At 40.0% G+C, this 21794-nt stretch overlaps 1 protein-coding gene across 5 annotated transcripts in view; it reads left to right on the top strand.

The window, feature by feature from the left end:
* Window positions 1-21794, top strand: part of PHF20 (PHD finger protein 20) — a 51933-nt gene that overhangs the window by 14315 nt on the left and 15824 nt on the right. For 4 of the 5 annotated variants that reach the window (XM_058174330.1, XM_058174328.1, XM_058174329.1 and 1 more), the window contains 10 exons: window positions 2271-2442; window positions 4025-4109; window positions 6368-6447; window positions 10317-10701; window positions 13270-13377; window positions 13810-13977; window positions 15222-15389; window positions 15553-15828; window positions 16830-16928; window positions 17853-18014. In XM_058174330.1, coding sequence (XP_058030313.1) covers window positions 2271-2442; window positions 4025-4109; window positions 6368-6447; window positions 10317-10701; window positions 13270-13377; window positions 13810-13977; window positions 15222-15389; window positions 15553-15828; window positions 16830-16928; window positions 17853-18014 — 1703 coding nt within the window. The remainder of the gene's footprint in view (window positions 1-2270; window positions 2443-4024; window positions 4110-6367; window positions 6448-10316; window positions 10702-13269; window positions 13378-13809; window positions 13978-15221; window positions 15390-15552; window positions 15829-16829; window positions 16929-17852; window positions 18015-21794) is intronic. The other variant, XM_058174332.1, reaches the window with a different exon arrangement.

Below are 21794 nucleotides of genomic sequence, written 5' to 3' on the forward strand. Positions count from 1 at the left end.
AGGGGGGAGGGGATGGTTCTTTGAGAGCAGCCAGTGTGTGTTCCTGCTGTTCACGTGAATGGAGCTTCGCACATGAGTGGAAGCACACACCATTCGCGTGAGGAGAGCTACACACACGCGCTCACCCAGCATTCATCTTCTTTTTCTTCTTTTCACAGGGCTCCCAGAATTAGGGCTCCTTATAAAAATAACCTTTATTTTTATAAATCAATTAGTGGCATTTTCTATAGCTGTAATTAATCTGAGTTCTATTCATTCATTCATTCATTCAATTTCCATAGCTGCTCATCTCCATCAATGACACTGTTTATATACAGTAGCTTGTCCTGTCAGTGTTGGTGGGAGTGTTGTTTTCTCCTTGGTAGTTTTTTCATTAGACCGTTGTTTACTGCTTGAGGAATTATCAGGGAGAAAGCAACACACCCATCAACATTGACAGGGCAAACTATTGTATATAAACAGAGCAAACCCTATTCCCTTCTAATACTCAAGGTGTTATCTAATCAGGTAATGAAATGTTTGCAAATAACCAACTAAACTAAGCTCAGAGAGCACCAAGGAGCTTATAGTTCAACCTTGAGATGCATCTAGTCTCTTCTAATAGTTTGTAAATATGTTGAGCAATTTATATATATATAGAACAGAAGTTATTAAATAAACAATTCAAGTAGCATGTACAAGTAAATATGAATTATTAGAAGGAAAATGTCAATGTCAATGTTTGTTATGCAAACTATAATTGACATAACCCGATCATTTCCAGCATTGTGTCTTTCTAGACCCAATTCTATTCAGCAATTACTTCATTGGATTTCTTTTAGAATCAGCTTACACTGATTCTGGACTTTTTCTGTTTCATATATAAATTGAATACTTTACAATTAAAGCAAAATAGTTTGCAAGAAAAGAAGTAGAGGTAGTCCTTGACTATTGACACATTTGAGCCTGGAATCTTATGTGATTGAGCCAAGCAGTTGTTAAGCGAGATGATCGCTTACTTAATGGCCGCAATTGTGGCTGTTCCAGTTGCAGGCATTAAATGAGAGTGTGGAGGATGGGTAGCTCAGGGGGTATGGGAGGCCCATAGATTACAGTGCCCATTGGCACATTGAAAGCTGTTACAGCCCAGGAGACCCCATTGGTTACCACTGTATGCAGTAAGCTGCCAGAAGACCTGGGCTGGGTACCACATGGCCCAATGGCATCTGCCAGGCTGGCTGCAGGGCCCAGCAGCATGTATAAATTGCTTCATTTATCTTTGCATTTTCTGAAATTGTTTACAGTTGCTCCCAGACAATGTGAGGCACAAACTTCCACAGAGGCTGCCTCGTACCATTCTGCAACCTGGTGCCACTCTTGCAATTGTTCAGAGAGCTCCTTTTCCAAATTGTGCAGTTTGGAGAAACAGCTTCCCAAATGATTGCAAGAATGGTACCAGCTTTCCATGGTGGTGTATCAGGCCTAGGCCTCCCAGACCATGGCTTATTTCCATAGCCGATGGGCATTGTAGGAGTCAATCTGGGTCTTCTGCCTGCAGCAGACTTCCTTGCATTGATGGACCATGTAGTGGCCAGTCTGGGCTTCCCAAGAGTGGTGGGATGTGGACTAGATCTAGGTCTCCAAGATTCTGAGGCTTTGTGCAGTCCAGGTGGGCAGCTGAGATGGGAAGGAGAGCATTAGGTGGGGACAGTTGCAGTCCCCCTGTGTTATTGGTCATAAGAGCGGACTGACTGCCAAATGGGTGAATTATTTCTTGGCCATCCAAAGATTATCCAGACAGTTTTTGGGGTTTATATGCTTCATAACTGTTGCAAACCTGGCTGAGATCATTACCACAATATTTATGAAAAGGTTAATTGTAAAACATTCAAGGCCTGTTGAGCAAACATTTGAATAACAATCACTGTTGCCTCAGTATTTGTACTTTATATGTTTGGCCACCCCTGCTAGGATTTGAACTGGAAATTGAAACAGTTATTTATTTTTTCAGAATAATGTGAAGAAATTGTCATGAATAAGATGATTTTTTTTTTCACAGATTGATAAACCATTAGTATGTTATTGCAGGTCCCTTTGGCTAGGGAGCTTCACTTGGTGGTTCCTAACTAACAGGCCTTTTTTGTTGAAGCCACCACATGTATGTGAGATGAGCTGTCATATAAAAATGATTAAATAAATAAATGCATAAGGATATATTGTTGAATGTATATTTTCAGTTTTACTCAAATATATTCGGCAAAAAATACTTTATACTAACTTTGTTTATATAGGTATCCAGCTCACATTGAAGAAATTGATTATGAAGAAGGAAAGGTGCTTATCCATTTTAAACGTTGGAATCACCGCTATGATGAATGGTTTTGCTGGGACAGTCCTTATTTACGTCCTTTAGAAAAAATACAATTAAGGAAAGAAGGATTACATGAGGAAGAAGGCTCTTCAGTAAGTAAAAACATTGGTCTAGTAAAAAGAATTAGAAATCCACCTAAATTATATAATTTAGAAATTAAAGAAACTTAACACAATTGCCAGTTTTGCTTTTTTATTGAAGAAATAAGATAAAAATGTACAGATAGTCCTCGGCTTATGGTGACAGTGGAATCAGAATTTTTGTTACTAAGCAATATGGTCTAAAGTGTGGCTGCATCACTTACTACTGGTAATGCCGCAGTGCTAGTTACTGTCATTAACTGAATTTGTTGCAGTTGTTGGGTGAGGCAGCTTCCTACCAGCTTCCCACAATTCAAACAAATGGAGAAGCCAGCAGGAAGTTGCAAGTCTCAGACCAGCAGGCAGGTAAGTGGCTGCTGCTGTGAGAAATGGGATTTAAAGGATGTGGGAGTATGAGAAAGATGTAAGCAGATGTACGAGAAGCATCATGCGAGGATGCACGAGGTTTCAGCATGGGTCAAGAAGGGGACCATTTGGGTTAAAGAAGATGCACAGGAGTGAGGTGTAGGTTGGGAAGAGCTTAAGGAGAACCATATGCATTGGGAAAGAGGTGAGGGGGTGCTATGTGGGTCAGGGAGGGTGCATGGGAAGTGCTACGTGAGTTGGGGAGGGTAAATGGTATGTGTGAAAGGTGCTGGTTAGGGAGGTGCACCGATGTGTGTGAGAAGTGCCGCAGGGGGAGGGGTTGTACAAGGGGCTGGCATGAGCTCAGAGAGACTTTCTCCGTGTGGAAGACTTATTAACACATCTATTTGCAACCTTCCCTGCCTGCTTTCCCATTGACATTTTGGGGAAGACAGCTGGGAAAATTTCAAATGACAATAGCGTGATTGCTGGAGGCTTAGTAAACAGTCTTAAGTACAAATGGGTTGCCAGGTTCCCAGATTGCAATCGTGACTGTGAGGATGTTGCAGCTGCATAACTTTGGAGACCTGTCATAAGTCCCTTTGTTCAGCACAGTTCTAACTGAACAGTCACTGAACAAATGGTTATAAGTCGAGGACTACCTGCAAAGAAAAATAAACTAGGAAAAAATGAAAAGTTATTAAACAAACACAGATTTATTTTGCTTAATTATAACTATAAATAGTGTAATAAAAGAATGATAACTTGCTTTCTATTAATAAGGCTAGTTTCTAATGAAAAGCTGATGAATAACATGTATTGATCTTTATTTAGGGCTTCCAGCATCACAGAACATTTTACTGCTAAAAGTCAATTTTTCATAATTTTTCATATAGATAGTTACTCTGATTAATTTCATTTAGGATGGCCTCTGGTTAACTCAAAAGAGAATAGCAATATTCAGTTTTCAAATATTTGTGCCATTTCATAGCAGTTTGTTCATTTTGATTATTTTAATTATATCAAGCACAATCTTTGTTATGAGATGCTATTATAATGATTTTCTTAATAAGCTGCATAACATGTTTATCATTCAATAGAAAGTAATTTAATATATCTGCTGTTGAAAATATTAGTTTGTAACAATAGACTATTATTTTAAAATTACAATGCAATAGCTTATTTATTTTATACAACTTAGAATGATAAATGCTTCCTGTTTTTCTAGGAATTTCACATAAATGATCAGGTGTTAGCTTGCTGGTCTGATTGTCGTTTTTATCCAGCAAAGGTTACCTCTGTTAACAAGGATGGTAAGGCATCATATGTAACTTTTTAATATTTGGAACTCTGTAGAGATTCTTAGTCTTCCAGGTCATGGTTGTTCCAAAGGTGCTTTTTCAGGAGGCAACTGAACTTACTTGTTTTTTCTTTGAAGACTGTTTGCTTCTCATCCAAAAAGCTTCTTCAGCTCTGACAGAATAATAGGAAATGGAAGGATTTATATTCCTTGCATTAGAGGGTTGTTGAAGCAATATCTGGAAGGAAGTATTCTCCATTACAGCATTCAGGAGTACCAGAGAAAACAGTATCATTCTTTTCATACTGTTCCTGATTTTTATGAACATAAAATATTAGTTGTAGTATTGTTTCTTCAAGATATATATCAATGATCTCAATGAGGATTTTAGGAAGATTACTTCTTAAATTACTGGCATAGGGTCTAAGAAAACCTCTGACCCAGGTATGGATCAGAGACCACCTTGGAGACCACCTTCGGCTCTTTAGAAGTTGTCTTTTCTGAATCAGAGCAGAAAATGATAGGCATCAGTGGGAGTGGCAAAAAGAAGGGCAGATGAAGAAGTGTATGTGATAATTGTGCAGATCCAATAGTTTACATGGTTGTGTTAGAGATTTGGCACAAAGATGTAATATAGGTAGTCCTTGACTTACAACCATTCATTTAGTGACTATTCAAAGTTACAATGGGACTGAAAAAAAGTGACTTATGACTGTTTTTCACACAACTGTTGCAGCTTCTGCAGGCTCACATGATCAAAATTTAGGCATTTGACAACTGACATTTATAACAGTTGCCCTGTCCCAGGATCATGTGATCCCCATTTGTACCTTCCCAGATAGCTTCCAAGCAAGTAAAGTCAACGATGGAAGCTGGATTTACATAATGACCATATGATTTATTTAACAACTGCAGTGATTTGCAACTGTGACAAAGGGTAAAGAAGGACTCCCTGTGGATTTTACTCTGCTAGTTGCTGCCAACTATAGGAGCAGTGCTCATCTCCATTTCAATGGTCATTGAGCCAGCCCTGTCTGAAGACATTTCCATGGTCATGTGGCCAGCATGATGTCATGGAGCGCTGTTATCTTCCCACTGAAGTGGTACCTATTTATCTACTTGCATTTGCATGCTTTCAAACAGCTAGGTTCATGGGAGCTAGGGTGAACAGGAGCTCACTCCATTGCTCAACACTTGGGTCTTGAATCTGGACCGCCGGCTTTCCAACTGCCAAGCTCAGTATCTTAACCACTGAGCCATCACAACTGTGGCAAAAAAGATAGTAAAATGAGACAAAACTGACTTGCTTAACAATGAAAATTTTGGACTCAATTATAGTCATAAGACTAGGTATAATAATGACATTTTCTTGATTACATTGTAACATGGCTTCATTGTTATCATTATGCTTCATTACAAGCATTACTTATGATAACTTTAAGTGCATGGAAGAAAGAATTTTAAAATATAATATAAACAGATTTTTTTCTGCATTAGAATGATTGTACTTTTGAAAGAAGCTAAGTGCAAAATTGCAGAATTTTTCATATTTACTAAATAACCACAAGTGTTTATTCAATATTTGCTTTTAATTTGGTAGCCAGATTCTTTATCAGAATAGGCATATTTACAGCTGGAGGTGCCAAGCTCTCCTCTTTCTGTTTCAAGGGGTCACAGCCATCTAAACTGCAGAATGACTGATTTTTTTTTCTTTCTTTCCTGAACATTATTAGGTAACCTGTTTTTTCCTGATAAAACTATTGACTTTCCACTTACCTTTCACCGCTATCAGTGACATTTGCCTTTGCTAGATAGGACCTGAGCTGCTTCCTCCTCTTCTGTCTTTGGCAGTTAATACCTTAGAGATGCACTCTTCTGCTTTGTGGACTTGAGGCCATACTTAACAGGCCTTTAGCTCAATCCACGTCAGTTGGTCACTCTAACTTATTCTTTATTAAAACCATAGATCTTCATCAGCCAGAACTGCTCAAATCCATCTTAGTTCCCTCCATTCTCACGGTTCTTCCTAGAGTTCCTCTTATAGTTTTAGATTATCCCTAAAGACAGCCCAACATCTGTGGACTCTTCCACTCTCCCCTTTGGGAAAATTCTCTAAGAAAAAGTAAAATAAATTATACTCCTAGGTCCTTAATATGCACATCGGTTCAAATTATTTGTTTGTTTGGGTTTTTGCATGTACACGAGAGCAGCCAGTGGGAAGCCATGACTAAATGCAGGCTGTCACACTAATTTTTTTCTTTTAAATTTCAGGAACTTATACTGTGAAATTTTATGATGGTGTGATTCAGACAGTCAAAAATATACATGTCAAACCTTTTTCCAAAGATCAGGTAGGAAACATATTTTGAAATTTTATGCATGTCAAATTGATTTTATTGGTCAATTTGATCAAATCAAAGTTGTTTTGCAGTTTAAGGTATGGGTCACGTTTGCGTGTCATGCAAAATCATTGTGAATATGAAATGCGTATTATTAAATCTAGATTATGCATTCTCTACTTACATAATAGGAAAGAGATTTTTTTGCTTCTATTTAATCAGGGTTTAGCATGTTGTCCATATATGAAGGAAAAATACCTTTTTAAAATAAAAAAAACATCTTGAAATAAATATTTTTAATAACATATGAAGCTGTGATTGTTTGAATCAGTTTGTTACAATGTACTAGTCACACATCACTAACCATACACTATTATTTATAAGATGTAGTGATTTCATTTATTATTTCTGTGCTATGTTAAAATAAATAAAGCCATGTGATTAAATACCACATCTAAATTATAGATATAGATATATACATATCTATATAGATACACACACACACACACACACACACACACACACACACACACACACACACAGTCATGGCCGAAATTGTTGGCACCCCAGAAATTTTTCCAGAAAATCAAGTATTTCTCACAGAAAAGTATTGCAGTAACACATGTTTTGCTATACACATATTTATTCCCTTTGTGTGTAGTGGAACAAAACAAAAAAGGGAGGAAAAAAAGCAAATTGGACATAATGGCACACAAAACTCCAAAAATGGGCTGGACAAATTTATTGGCACCCTTAACTTAATATTTGGTTGCACACCCTTTAGAAAAAAATAACTGAAATCAGTCGCTTCATATAACCATCAATAAGCTTCTTACATCTCTCACCCGGAATTTTGGACCACTCTTCCTTTGCAAACTGCTCCAGGTCTCTCTTATTGGAAGGGCACCTTTTCCCAACAGCAATTTTAAGATCTCTCCACAGGTGTTCAGTGGGATTTAGATCTGGACTCATTGCCGGCCACTTCAGAACTCTCCAGCGCTTTGTTGCCATCCATTTCTGGGAGGTGCTTTTTGACGTATGTTTGGGGTCATTGTCCTGCTGGAAGACCCAAGATCTCAGACGCAAACCCAGCTTTCTGACACTGGGCTCTACGGTGTGACCCAAAATCCTTTGGTAATCCTCAGATTTCATGATGCCTTGCACACAGTCAAGGCTCCCAGTGCCAGAGGCAGCAAATCAACCCCAAAACATCATTGAACCTCCACCATATTTCACTGTAGGTACTGTGTTCTTTTCTTTGTAGGCCTCATTCCGTTTTCGGTAAACAGTAGAATGATGTGCTTTACCAAAAAGCTCTATCTTGGTCTCATCTGTCCACAAGACGTTTTCTCAGAAGGATTTTGGCTTACTCAAGTACATTTTGGCAAACTGTAGTCTTGCTTTTTTATGTCTCTGTGTCAGCAGTGGGGTCCTCCTGGGTCTCCTGCCATAGTGTTTCATTTCATTTAGATGTCGACGGATAGTTCGCGCTGACACTGATGCTCCCTGAGCCTGCTGGACAGCTTGAATTTCTTTGGAACTTGTTTAGGGCTGCTTATCCACCATCCGGACTATCCTGCGTTGCAACCTTTCATCAATTTTTCTCTTCTGTCCACACCCAGGGAGATTAGCTACAGTGCCATGGGTTGCAAACTTCTTGATAATGTTGCGCACTGTGGACAGAGGCAAATCTAGATCTCTGGAGATGGACTTATAACCTTGAGATTGTTGATATTTTTCCACAATTTTGGTTCTCAAGTCCTCAGACAGTTCTCTTCTCCTCTTTCTGTTGTCCATGCTTAGTGTGGCACACACAGACACACAATGCAAAGATTAAGTGCACTTCTCTCCTTTTTATCTGCTTTCAGGTGTGATTTTTATATTGCCCACACCTGTTACTTGCCCCAGGTGAGTTTAAAGGAGTATCGCATGCTTGAAACAATCTTATTTATCCACAATTTTGAAGGGGTGCCAATAATTCTGTCCAGCCCATTTTTGGAGTTTTGTGTGCCATTATGTCCAATTTGCTTTTTTTCCTGCCTTTTTTTGTTTTGTTCCAATACACACAAAGGGAATAAACATGTATAGCAAAACATGTTAATGCAATACTTTTCTGTGAGAAATACTTGATTTTCTGGAAAAAATTCTGGGGTACCTACAATTTCGGCCACGTGTGTGTGTGTGTATAGGTCTTGGCATATTCAGGTCTTTTCCCGTGTAAAGTTGAGCGACGTTTCGACGAGGTCTCACTCATATTCAGGCTGGTGCTTTTGGCTTACGTGGGAGAAAACCCGAATAACCAAAGACCTACATACAAACACCCACGAAAACCTCAGAATTCATATGAATATATGAATGATTTAGACGTGGTCTTTAATCACATGGCTTTATTTATTTTAACATAGCACAGTAATAATAAATGAAATCACTACATCTTATAAATAATAGTGAATGGTTAGTGATGTGTGACTAGTACATTTGCAGGTGGGACAGGCGAGAAGCGGGACACAGGTCTTACCTTTCAAGCTCCATTGCTTTCCTCGCCATTGTGTCCAGGGAAACATGCTGTAAAAGAAAACCTTTGAGAAGTTTGATTGAACTCGCGAGAAGGTCTTCTTTTACAACGTGTTTCCCTGGACACAAGCGTTGAGGAAAGCAACGGAGCTAAGGTAAGACCTGCATCCTGCTTCTCCCGCGTCCCACCTGCCACCCCCAAATAGCATCCCTAAAGAGGGCGGGTGGCTAAGCAAGGGGCAGGAACTCTGTCATGCCCAGTGGTGGTGGGGAGAATAGACGGCATGGGGAACCACATCTTGCTTCACTCGCCTTGCTTCTCCCCCGCCCCACTACCCCTCTCGATAAAGAGACGCCGGGGAAGGGAAGCAGCCAGGCTGCTGTTTCCATTGGGATGGGGTGGGATGTGTTGGGCTGCGAGATGCGTGTCTTACCTTTCAAGCTCCATCGCTTTCCTCGCCATTGTGTTCAGGGAAACACGCTGTAAAAGAAAATCTTCTTGCGAGTTCGAGAAGTTTGATTAAACTCGCGAGGTTTTCTTTTACAGCGTGTTTCCCTGGACACAACGGTGAGGAACGTGATGGAGCTGGAAAGGTAAGACGCGTGTCCCGGTTCTTGCCCACCCTACCTGCCACCCCCAAACTACATCCCTAAAGGGGGCGGGTGGCTAAGCAAGGGGCAGGAGCCCTGTCATGCCCGGTGAGGGGGGAGAAGAGATGGCAAGGAGAGTCATGTCTCGCTCAATGCATCTCGTTTCTTCCCCGCCCCACCACCCCTCTCAATAAAGAGACAGCGGGGAAGGGATGTAGCTGTTGCCATTGGGGTGGGGTGGGACGTGTTGGGCTGCTCAGCCGGCTTGAAGAACAGGGAGGGGACAGCAGCGACGGGACATCCAGTCCGACACTCGCTGCAGCCCCCAAATAATAAGACCCCCCGATAATAAGGCCAAACCCTTATTTGGGGAGGTCAAAAGAAAATAAGACCCTGTCTTATTTTTGGGGAAACAAGGTTTAAATATATTCCTTGTCAACATGAGAAACTTGATAAAGGAAAACAAAAGGTTCCAAAAGTATCTAGGACAAGATGGATTTTCATTATTTCCATATATGTGTATAGCATTCGAAACATAGTTTTAGCATGATGTGCAAACGTAGTCACAGAATCCAAGTTTTCTGTCTCTTAATTTTGATTTTTAAAAAACTTGATTATTATCTGTTTCTTCTATCAGGTATATTTGTTTTGTAAAAGTTTTCAGTATTGATCATTGATGCTCTAGTATTAAATGATTTTGTTTTTCTAGCTTTTTCCTTAGTTTAATAAATTAATTTATAATAAAAATAAATCACACCCACTTTTTTTGTTTTTAGTCTATTGTGAATAATTCAAAACCTAAGGAGAGATGTAATGAAATTCCTTCATCTCCTGAAAGATGGGAAAAATTTAAAGAGCAAAGGAAAACAGCTGAAAATAATAAGAAAGACAAGGATGAAAAGCCATTAAAGATTGAACGAAGATCTAAAACTGATAAAGAAGGAAAACTAATTGGTTCTTCAGAGAAAAATAAAGTTTCTGAAAAAGCCCTATCTAAAGATGGGAAAGAAGACAAGGAGAATATATCTGAAAATGATAGAGAATTCTCAATAGATACACAGATTGAAAAAAAACCAGAAAATGATAATGTGAAGGTCCCATCAGAAAACATCAAAGAAACTAAGCGACGGCGTGGTAGACCACCTGTGGTGCCTCCAGCAGGTCAGTCAAAACTAAGTGTTGGGACAAAGGTATACAACCTAAGGTCCCAAGATCATATGCAACTTCTCCAAACTTAATTTGACTACAAGTACTCTTTTAAAAAGTGCCAAGGAACTATATTTTTTAATAGATACGCAAGGGCGTGCTGAGGATTTCAGACAATATCTGCACTATAAAGTCACTCAGATCCGGGATGGGCTGGACTCAGATTGGGTAGATTCGGGCGGGGTGACGGAGGTAGATCTTGAGGATTCATCTGGGAAGAGTTTGATACTGTGGTTCCCGAAGACATGGACAGGATACTGAGGAGGCTGAATGCGACCACATGTTTATTGGACACGTGTCCCTCCTGGTTGGTACTGGCCACACAGGAGGTTACACGAGGCTGGCTTCAGGGAATTGTCAATGTTTCTTTGATGGAGGGTGTCTTCCCTACCGCCTTGAAAGAGGCGGTGGTGAGGCCCCTCCTCAAGAAGCCTTCCCTGGATCCAGCTGTTTTAGCGAATTTTCGTCCTGTCTGCAACCTTCGTTTTGTGGCGAAGGTTGTTGAGAGTGTACCTGGATGAAACTGTCTATCTTGACCCGTTCCAGTCCGGCTTCCGGCCTGGGTACAGCACGGAGACGGCATTGGTCGCGTTGGTGGATGATCTCTGGAGGGCTCGGGACAGGGGTTGTTCCTCTGCCCTGGTCCTATTAGATCTCTCAGCGGCTTTCGATACCATCGACCATGGTATCTTGCTGCGTCGGCTGGAGAGTTTAAGAGTGTGGGGCACCATTTATCAGTGGTTCTCCTATCTTTCTGACCGGTCGCAGACGGTGTTGGCAGGAGGGCAGAGATCGGCTGCGAGGCGCCTCGTGTGGGGTGCCACAGGGGTTGGTTCTCTCGCCGCTTCTGTTCAACATCTATATGAAGCCGCTGGGTGAGATCATTCGTGGCTTCGAGGTGCAATGTCATCTGTACGCTGATGATACTGAGCTGTACATTTCCACCCCGACCCACCCCAACGATACCGTCGAAGTGATGTCCCGGTGTCTGGAGGCCGTGCGGGTCTGGATGGGGAAGAACAGGCTTCGACTCAACCCTTCCAAGACTGAGTGGCTGTGGATGCCGGCATCCCGGTACTGCCAGCTGATACCATCGCTGACTGTTGGGGGCGAGTCATTGGCCCCTATGGAGAGGGTTCGCAACTTAGGTGTTCTCCTGGATGTACGGCTGTCTTTAGAAGATCATATAACAACCGTCGCCAGGGGAGCTTTTCATCAGGTTTGCCTGATATGCCAGTTGCGTCCCTTCCTAGACCGGGATTCCCTATGCACGGTCACTCATGCCCTCGTCACTTCCCGCCTGGACTACTGTAATGCTCTCTACATGGGGCTCCCCTTGAAGAGCACCCGGAGGCTCCAACTGGTCCAGAATGCGGCTGCACGGGTAATAGAGGGAGTGACTCGAACCTCTCATGTAACACCTCTCCTGTGCAAGCTGCACTGGCTTCCGGTGGTCTTCCGGGTGCAATTCAAGGTGTTGGTTACCATCTTTAAAGTGCTCCATGGCATAGGACCGGGTTATTTACAGGACCGCCTACTGCCTCCAATAGCCTCCCAGCGACCTGTGCACTCCCATAGGGAGGGCCTCCTCAGGGTACCGTCAATCAAACAATGTCGATTGGCGACGCCCAGGGGCAGGGCCTTCTCTGTGGGGGCTCCTGCCCTCTGGAATGAGCTGCCTCTGGGGTTACGGCAACTCCCCGACCTCTGGACCTTTAGGCGCGAGCTTAAGACCTTATTTTATTGTGCAGGACTGGCCTAATGTATTTTAAATGGGGTTTTAATTGGTTTTATTATAGTTTTATTCGTTTCAGCCTATTTGAATTTAGATTTTTAAAATGTTTTTAATTTTTGTAACTTTGTTTTATTTGGCTGTAAACCGCCCTGAGTCCTTCGGGAGATGGGCGGTATATAAATTTAATTAATAAAATAAATGAAATAAATAAATAAATATGCTAGAAAGATAAAATTGTTAAATATATGGGAAATAATCATATTCCCTATGCACACTGGCATGAATTAGTTTTTATTGAAATGAAATAACATTTTCATTTGATTCTGGGCTTCTAATTTTCTTATCCTTGAACCCACCTACTTCTGGGAATGCAGCTCATAGTGTATCAGTTAGTCTAAAACTAATACTCAGTGCTCCATATTTGCACATAAACATTATAGAAACTGTCTATGTACTAGAAATATTTAAAGTGTTATAGACTGAGTTCTATCTATGATTATGCCATTTGTTTTAAATCACACACAATATGTTTGGAATCGGCAGCATAATAGCAGTCTTGTTTTTTAAAAAGTATTGTATAGTTTTTAAGAAACTGAAGACAGTGATGACATGGAGGTTTCCTTTTGACTTATTTTAATTATAGAATATAATGAATAATTTAAACAAAAAAAAAACCCTACAGGATTCAAATTCTAAATCCTGCAAATGCCTCATACAAAATTACTTTCTCCTAAAGCATGAACTCTTTCATATATATTGAAATATTTTTGTTCTATTTATATATTTAGAACAAGGTTCTCAAACACTGCAGCCAATAACTTTAGAACTGAGAAGACGAAAAATTCCTAAAGGAGGAGAGGTCCCTTCAAAACGTCCCCGGCTCCAGAAGAATATGTGTGAGTCAAGCTCTGTTTATTTAAATAGAATAGAAAAAAAAACAAGTATAGTATAACTAGATTTCAAATGTAGGAATTTACTGGGGTGGTATTTTTAAATAAGGGTGTATACATAAATGTCACAGTAGGTGCCAATATTATCCAACCTTGGTTCACTACACTAAACAGGGTGGATGTGAAACCGCCAAGAAATAATAAGACTGAAGAGTAGTTTGGAACATCACATACACAAAAAACCACAGAACAATGGAAAATCACTTCCATGTAGCTATGAGAAATTTATACAAAGATGTCTATATAGACAACATATGTCATGCTTGACTCAGGAGAGAGAGTACCTTTATAACTCTTTGTTTTTTAAATTTTGTGTATGTATATCAATGTATTTATGATACTAGTGTACCAATTGCTGTTTCACAAAATTATTTTTAGCACAAGAGAAGTTAAAAAGTGCTCCAGACAGTCAAAAGGATTCCATAAAGAGACAATCAAAGCATTCTAATACCAGTAGCCATGACACTTTAGACAATAGCATTACCACACCACTTCTGGATGAAATTGGGCCTTTAGAAGAAACTACTCCAAAAGAAGTTAGTGAAGGTAAAAAGCTCATTTTATATGTGTTGTCAGTCACTTTTGGAATCAAAGCCCAGTTCTAGAGTTGAGGGATCATGTTGCAGTTTGCCCAAAACCATTTTTTATCTTTTTTAAAGATCTTAAGAGGTGTTTAGCTCCTTCTTATAGATCCTAGCTATCGCCTAGGAATTGTGTCCAATAACCTAAAAGTAATTTTACATTATTTTTCAGGAAATGGGAAGGGAAGGGAAGGATTCAAGACAGGGTTACTTTTATTGGAACAGAATCTTTAAGTTTAAATATGCTTCCTCTTCCTCACTTTTCCTTCATGTGGCTAGGGAGGGGCCTGTTGACTCAAATTACTTTCTTGTAATGGGATAGAACTGTTCTTGTCTGATTATTGCTATGATTATATTTACTCAAGATTATATTTCACAAATGTTTAATAAAAAATAATGTAAATTACTAATAGAACTATTTGTAAAACTGTTTGAAACATTTAAATGTTTAAAGTACTTTGAACAACTTTTAAATTGTACTTTGTGGGACAAGCAGAAGCTCAGAAATTAAAAACATCTGTTAAAAGTATCAGCATTAATAGTTTTTAATGCAGATTGTAGCACTGAAAAGTGTTCAGTGGCAAGGGAAGGGGAATTTAAATGTTTGAGGAAAACTTTTTGAAACTAAAGTACTTGGAGAATAAAAATTCTCTTCATGCTTTATTGTTTCTTAGTTTGAAATAATTCTACTTCTGAAATTCTAATTTTAAAACTGCATACTCAGGGCAAGCATGCAATTAAGTTACCGTATATACTCGAGTATAAGCCGAGTTTTTCAGCATGTTTTTTGTGCTGAAAAACGTCCCCTCGGCTTATACTCGAGTATATACGGCTTATACTCGAGTTTTGTTTTTTTTTCTTCTTTTTTTCACATTATACCGGATGGCGCAAACTTGGCGGGCTTTTGCATTAGCGCGGGGAAGCCCTGCCGGTGCAGTGAGAGGGCGGGGCGGGGGAGCCGCCAGCCTTCTCGGCTGAGGGAGGGAGGGTTTCCCTGACCGGTAGCTGCCTCATTTCCCTCCCTCGGCTTATACTCGAGTCCCCAGTTTACCCCAGTTTTTTGGGGTAAAATTGGGGACCTCGGCTTATACTCGGATCGGTTTATATTCGAGTATATACGGTACTTTTTTTATAGTTGTTCAAAAATTCCTTCTATAATATTGTGTAATCTTCTGTAGATTAATCTTATTCTCCTGTTTTATCTTTTAGATCTCTTAGAGGCTTGTGCTAAATCTGACCAAAAGATTACTGAAGAGTCTTCTCCACCTTCAGAAGTATCTCCGGCTTCAGTAAATGATAAAAAATTAAAGGAAGAGAACATAGCTGAGTCTTCCTCCTCGCCCCGTTTGAAAGAGACTTCTGTCACATCTGTTACAGGTTAATTTGAGGGGGATAGTCTTTGAGGAGAAAGTGCACCCTGAATTTTGATGGGGCTAGGGTGGTGTAATGCCAGTCTCTTACCCTGCATGCTTTTAATATCTGTTGCATCTTATAATTAAATACAGGATTTTAAAACTGTTAATACTTGCTGTTTTTGTAGTAAGCGGTTCTTCTAAGAGAATTGATGGTTTTACTGCTTCCAAAGCCACAATTGAACATGAACCTAAATTTCGATGCAAGTTCTTAGACTGTTCCAAATCCTTTCGAAAAGCTAAACTGCTGCATTATCATATGAAGTATTTCCATGGGATTGAGAAATCACCAGAACCACAACAAAATCCTGCAACCAGAAATATTCAAACAAGAGGTTCCTTGGCTTCTGAAAAGGCTAGTCAGGAAGGTTGTAACAGAAGGCGGACGACATCTGGTTGCTTATGTAAGTGGTATTCTTTCTTTAAAAAATACATTTAATTACTTTGAATCAGTTGCTTTAAAGGCTAGTATTTTTAAAGTTTTTCCTGCTTTTCTTCAATTTAGTACTTAAACAACACAAACGTATCAATTTCATATGATTAATGTTAATTATGCAGAAATATTGACATGTGAAAGGAAGATAATCACTTTTTGGTTTTTGGTTTTTGAAATTATTTGATGTTTACTGGCTTTATGGATACAGTTGTAAATTCTGAAAACGAGTGTAAATTTAGAGAGCTGAATAGAGGAAGTCAGTTTGGGAGAAACAGGAAGACATTAAAAGAGACATGGCAAATAATGCTGAAATGGTGAATTTGAAGAGCCTACTGAACACCATTCACTTTCATCGTATCTAAAGTATACCTGAGTAAAAACCTAATGCTTCTAAACCAGTGGTCCCCAACCTTTGCAGCTTGGCAGCCTGCCTGGGAGAGGTGGGGAGGAGAACCAGGCTATGTGAGCGGTAGGGTGGCAAGTGCATGTACAGCTCCACTCAGAAGGCAGGCTTTGGACCACAGACTCCTTCAGACTTCTCCACGTCAAAAGCTTTTGCAAAGGGACAGAAGGCCTGAAGCAGTGCAAGATCGTTCCCCTGAAGCCTTTCATTCATTTGCAAAAGCTTTTGGCATGGAAAAGAGAAGGTTGTGGGCGTGGTATTGTGCTCCTTCAGGGTGTCCTGCGCAGGCAGCCTCTGAGTCAGTGAAACTGAGCAGGGTATGCTTGTCCCACTCAGCCTCTGCTGTCACTGCTCCACTTTTGGAGCATGGGGAGCAGACAGCTTGGCAGGGCGGGGAGAAGGAAACCGGGCCACGTGAGTGGCGGGCTGGTGCATGCGCAGCTCTACTCACACAAGAGAGAATCTTCGGGGCCCAGTTGCAAATAGGCCATGGCCCACAATTTGGGGACCTCTGTTCTAAACTATAAAGGATAAGACATAATGATGTTATCCTATTTTTTTTAAAGCTGCTAAAGAAAAGGATAAAAACAAAGAAAAGAAACCCAGAGACTTTGGAAGATCAAAATCGAAGAAAAAGAAAAAGAAAAAAAAGAAAATAAAAACAGGTAATATTTTAATAGAAAATTGCTACTGAGAGGGATGCCTTTTAATTTTCTTAGGCAGTTTGTATCATTTGAGAGAGAATATATCTAAAACCTAACATGTTGAAGCCAATAAAATAGATATGCCTACATCAGTTTTCTTTTTATTAAAAAATCCTTCTTGTGAGCCACAGAAACAATTAATTATGGAAAAGAATCTGAAGATTTCTGCTGGTTTATCTGGTAGTCAAATTTTTCTTCTGTGAGAGGAGCTTGCCTCTTAATGCAGAAGTGGGCAATTAACAGTCTTCATATATTTTTGATTTTGAAGCATAATTCCCACTCTACCTCCCAAATGGATTCAAGTGGGATACCTCTGGGTAGATTAGAAGGTACAGTTATGATCCATCTCCATACCTGTGGTAACTGAAGGAGATTATTACTAGTAATATTGAAAGTTGAACAAAAATGTGGACAGGTATAAAGCTTTTAAATACAGTTATTTACAGTAGTTGTCATCGCCTGCTCTTAGAGATATAATCATGTAACACTAGATATAGCCTTCCTATTTTATGGCTATTTTAAACACAGGTAGCCTGCATATTTTACAGTTGTTTTTGGCTGTATGTGGATTATCTTTGTGGTTAATGGACTGCGATAAAACACCACCTCTCTGTCATGTGCTTCTTCCTTCCTTCCTTCCTTGCCATCTTTCTTAATTTTAAGTCAATTTTAATGTTAATATTTATTTCAATGTTTTATCTTGTTACTTTTACTTGGTTGTAAGATGATTGTTACTTTTACTCTAGGCAAGATGGGCAGCATATAAATTTAATAATAAATAAAAACATATTGTTTAAATCAATAAATCGTAATATTAGAGTTTGTGTGCATTCATTTTCTATAATATTCAGTTCTGGATAATAACACTTTAATTAAACTTTCCAGAACATTCAGGAAGTGAAGAAAACGTTGACTTTTCCCAAGATCTTTCTCCAAAGTCTGCCATTACAACAAGATATAATTCAACAAATCGATCTTGTATGCATTTGAATACACAAATACATAGCTCTGATTCTGGGCATCGTAAACAGAAATTAAAAATCACTGGTAAGACTGGTTTTCTATTTTCTCTGATGGTTTTAACTAAAAAAATTAAAAATAATTCTGAATATTAATGATAATTGGGAATTATTTTCACAGGCTTGCTGTTTATGGTTTAGTGTTGATAGCTTTGACATACCTTTTTTGTAGTTATTTCTATACTTTTGTGTAATTTTGAATTATTTAAATCAGGGATATGCAAATTTCTTAAACTTGAAGTCTGCACTTAAGGAAAAAGGTATATAAAAATGACATGGCATTTCCAGGTCCAAATTTTGGGGGTGATATTTTCAGGATTTGAAAGCGAATTTGCGCAGTACAGTTGGTCCCTAAATTTCACAAAGTTTATGCTTCTTGGCCCTCCACCTCATTTTAGAAGGAATTTTAAATCTTTCTGGCAAAACATCTCTGCAAATTTAGATTCTATTATTCAGCAAGAGGCATTGCTTTGCAAAACTAACGTAAGAATAGCCCTGCAGTCTCAGGCCAAGGCCCATCTTAGCCTAGCAGTTTGTTTCTCACAATGGCTAATTGATGCTTTTTTGCTGTTCACAAACAAGACATGGAGACATGCTCTTGCCATCATTGTTCTCTTGCAGTTCATGTTTGGAGGGTTGTTGCCTTTAAGCCAGTGTAAACTGGGTTTTCATGACATAAACATCAAGCTCTGCCTGCCTAGCTTGCACAGGGAGCATTGTTGACAGTCATAGACTTTAGTTTGCTACCTAGTAGCCTAAATTTGACACCCAGGACTTCCTAGTTATAGTTCTCAACATTATCGGAGCCAGTGTGGATCATGACTGCTGTTTTCCCCCCAGCAATTAATATAGATGGTCCATGGCATCTATAGTCTTCACACTTGGCAGGTATATCACCACTTTGTACCACCAATACAAACTCACCTTGTATATTTCCAATGAGTCAATAACCTGCAGTCAAAAACCCTGTATGCTCCCTAAGAGAAATACTAGTACAAAAGAATGGAAATGTATCATCTGAGAGTTGAGTCTTCCTACAAGAGTATACACTTCATCTTTGAAATAATATGATCCTCCAAATCTCACATATCCCCCATGAGCAAGGTGTCAGCTTTGGAAGCCATACTAGGCCGTATCATTGAAATGGGATGTAAACTTAGAATAACTTTATTCTCACTTTGAATGTACACTAATCAGCATACATTGAAATGAAATTTCGTTGCATACAACTCTCAAAAGAGTCACCACCTCCAATATACACTACATAAATATGACAAAATAAATAAATACAAAATTATGCATATACCCTCATATATTACATGACACAGAGAAATAACACAGTCTAGTCTGGTTGTATACATGTACATGGCGAGAAAAGCGAATCTTGTGAGTTTACCAGCCGGATAGCATAGGGAACAAAACTGTAACAGAATCTGGTAGTCCTGCTAGAAATACTTTGAAACCACCTCGCAGAGAGGAGCAACAGAAACAAACTGTAAAGTGAGTGTGTGGGTCTCCAACAATGCTTTGAGCTCTATGCACATAGCGCTTATAAACAGTATCCTGAATAACAGGAAGCAAGCTTCCTATAATCTTCTCAGCTGTCCTTACCACGCTCTGTATGGACTTTCTGTCTGAGGCACTGCTGCCATCAAACAAAACAGTGATATAGTTTGTTAAAACGCTCTCAATTGTACCTCTGTAAAAAGTAAACAGGACAGAGACGACTTCCGGTGTCCAGCGGCAACGGTCGTCTGGAGGCTTCTCCTGCCTCCAGTGCCCGCGACATACAGGACTGTGGGGACCGATGCTGGCGCGTCCTAGGCTCGGCGGGTTTGAGGCCACAGGCCGTGCCATTATTTTGGTCGTCGCCTGGGCGCTGTGCCCGTGACACCGGGCTTTGGATTTATAACTGCAGCAGCCTGGTGGTGAACAGGAGCGGAGAAGAATTGAGGAATGGAGAAGGGAAGGGATATCGGTAAACGCGAGTGGAGTGCCCGGAGTGCGGGGGTTTTCTCCCCTGCGGTTGGAAGGAGCACGAGTCATTCTGGAGAGAGGAGAACTTAAAATAAGAAGATTACCGGTTTTGTGGAGCTCTGGAGAAGAGGTGATGGAGAAATTTAGGAGGGAGGTTTGAGGCCCCTCCTCTGGGGAACAGTGGTGGCGTCCAGCTTCCGCCTTCACTATGAGAATCTTGATGACATCACTTCCCTTGGGCTTCCTGGTTGACTAACTGTACTCTGGACTCGTTGCTCCTGTGAGTGCCCCCTGGTGGATCCGGAGGAAATTACAAGGATACTGTGCTTGCCTGAGGATTTTGTATTTTTTTTTTCAAATGGCAAAGGTCAGAGACCAACTGCTGGAGAGATGGAGAGAATTCTGGAAAAGTTAGCTAATATGGACAAGAAATTGGATGATTTGCAAAGAGGCCAAACGGAAATAAGAGCAGAAATTGTGACTATCCAAAAGGATTTAAAGGATACTCAACAAGTCTCAGCAGAAAACAAGCAGAAAGTGGAAGGTCTGGAGGGTGAGATGCGGGCAGTGCAGAAAAGAGAGGAGACGACAGGCAATGCTGTGCTTGGACTACAGATGGATAAAATGTCTTATTTCCTTAGGTTTCAAAATTTGGAAGAAGTGGACCAAGAAGATTTGAGAGATGTTGTGACTAAATTGTTGGGAGAATTTCTTGGGAGAGGTGTTGATTTCATGAATTGGGATGTGGATCGAGTTTATAGAGTTAATTCACAATATGCACGCACGCATGCAGTTCCCAGAGAGGTTCATGTCAAATTTGTGAGAAGAGAGACGAGAGATGAAATTCTTAGAAAACATAGGAGTGGGGCACTGATTTACAGGGGCAGGAGATAGCCATTCTGAGGCAGATTCCCAGACAGGTACGTGAAATGAGAAAGAAATATTACTTTTTGTCAAGCAAATTGTACCAGAAGGGAGTGGGCTTCAGATGGCTGATGCCAGAGGGATTGATGATTTTCCGGGAGGGCATTACGAAAAAAATTAGTACAATTGCGGAGGCTACGGCCTACGTGGAGGAACACAGAGTCTTCCTGGAATCAGATGACCCAGGAATTGAAGAAGGGGAGGTTATAGACCATGGGGCGGAGGCGGCTGCCGCTGTTGCGGCCCTGGAGTTGGGTCAGGCTGAACCCAGAGTTCTGAGATCCAAAACTAGGAAGTGATAAAGATATTTGGTATTGTGTTGGTTTTCCTTATTCTCTTTTGTACGATATTCTGTTTATTTTTGACCCTTCTTTATTGCGTATCTAAGATTTGTAAACTTAGCTACTTCGTGTCACCTGTTTGCCATATGGCTGTTGTATGTGTTAAAAAATTTGAGTAAAATTCTTATCTTGCATAAGAAAAATGAAAATTTACCATACCTGATATGTATTTGTATAAACCTTTTTTGACCAATAAAAACTTTTTGAATAAAAAAAAAAAAGTAAACAGGACAGAAGGAGAAAGATGTGCTCTCCTCATCCGACGTAGGAAATGTGGACTCTGGTTTGCACATTTCACTAAGGGTTACATGTGGAGAGACCAATTCAGATTGTTAGTTATCTGCACCCCCAGATACTTAATACTGTTGACCACCTCTACAGCTGCATCCTTGATATTGAATAGAGTATGACTATGCTGGCTCTTTCTAAAATGTACAACTTATCACATCCTGGAACATGTCACCTATATACCTTACTGGCTCCTCCTGACTCAGCTACTTTGTTTTCAAAGAAACTGGTAAACTTCGAGAGCTAGGAGTTCATTGTACTGAGAACAAACCCATATT

Source organism: Ahaetulla prasina, chromosome 3 (assembly GCF_028640845.1).
Source record: "Ahaetulla prasina isolate Xishuangbanna chromosome 3, ASM2864084v1, whole genome shotgun sequence".
Taxonomy (NCBI): domain Eukaryota; kingdom Metazoa; phylum Chordata; class Lepidosauria; order Squamata; family Colubridae; genus Ahaetulla; species Ahaetulla prasina.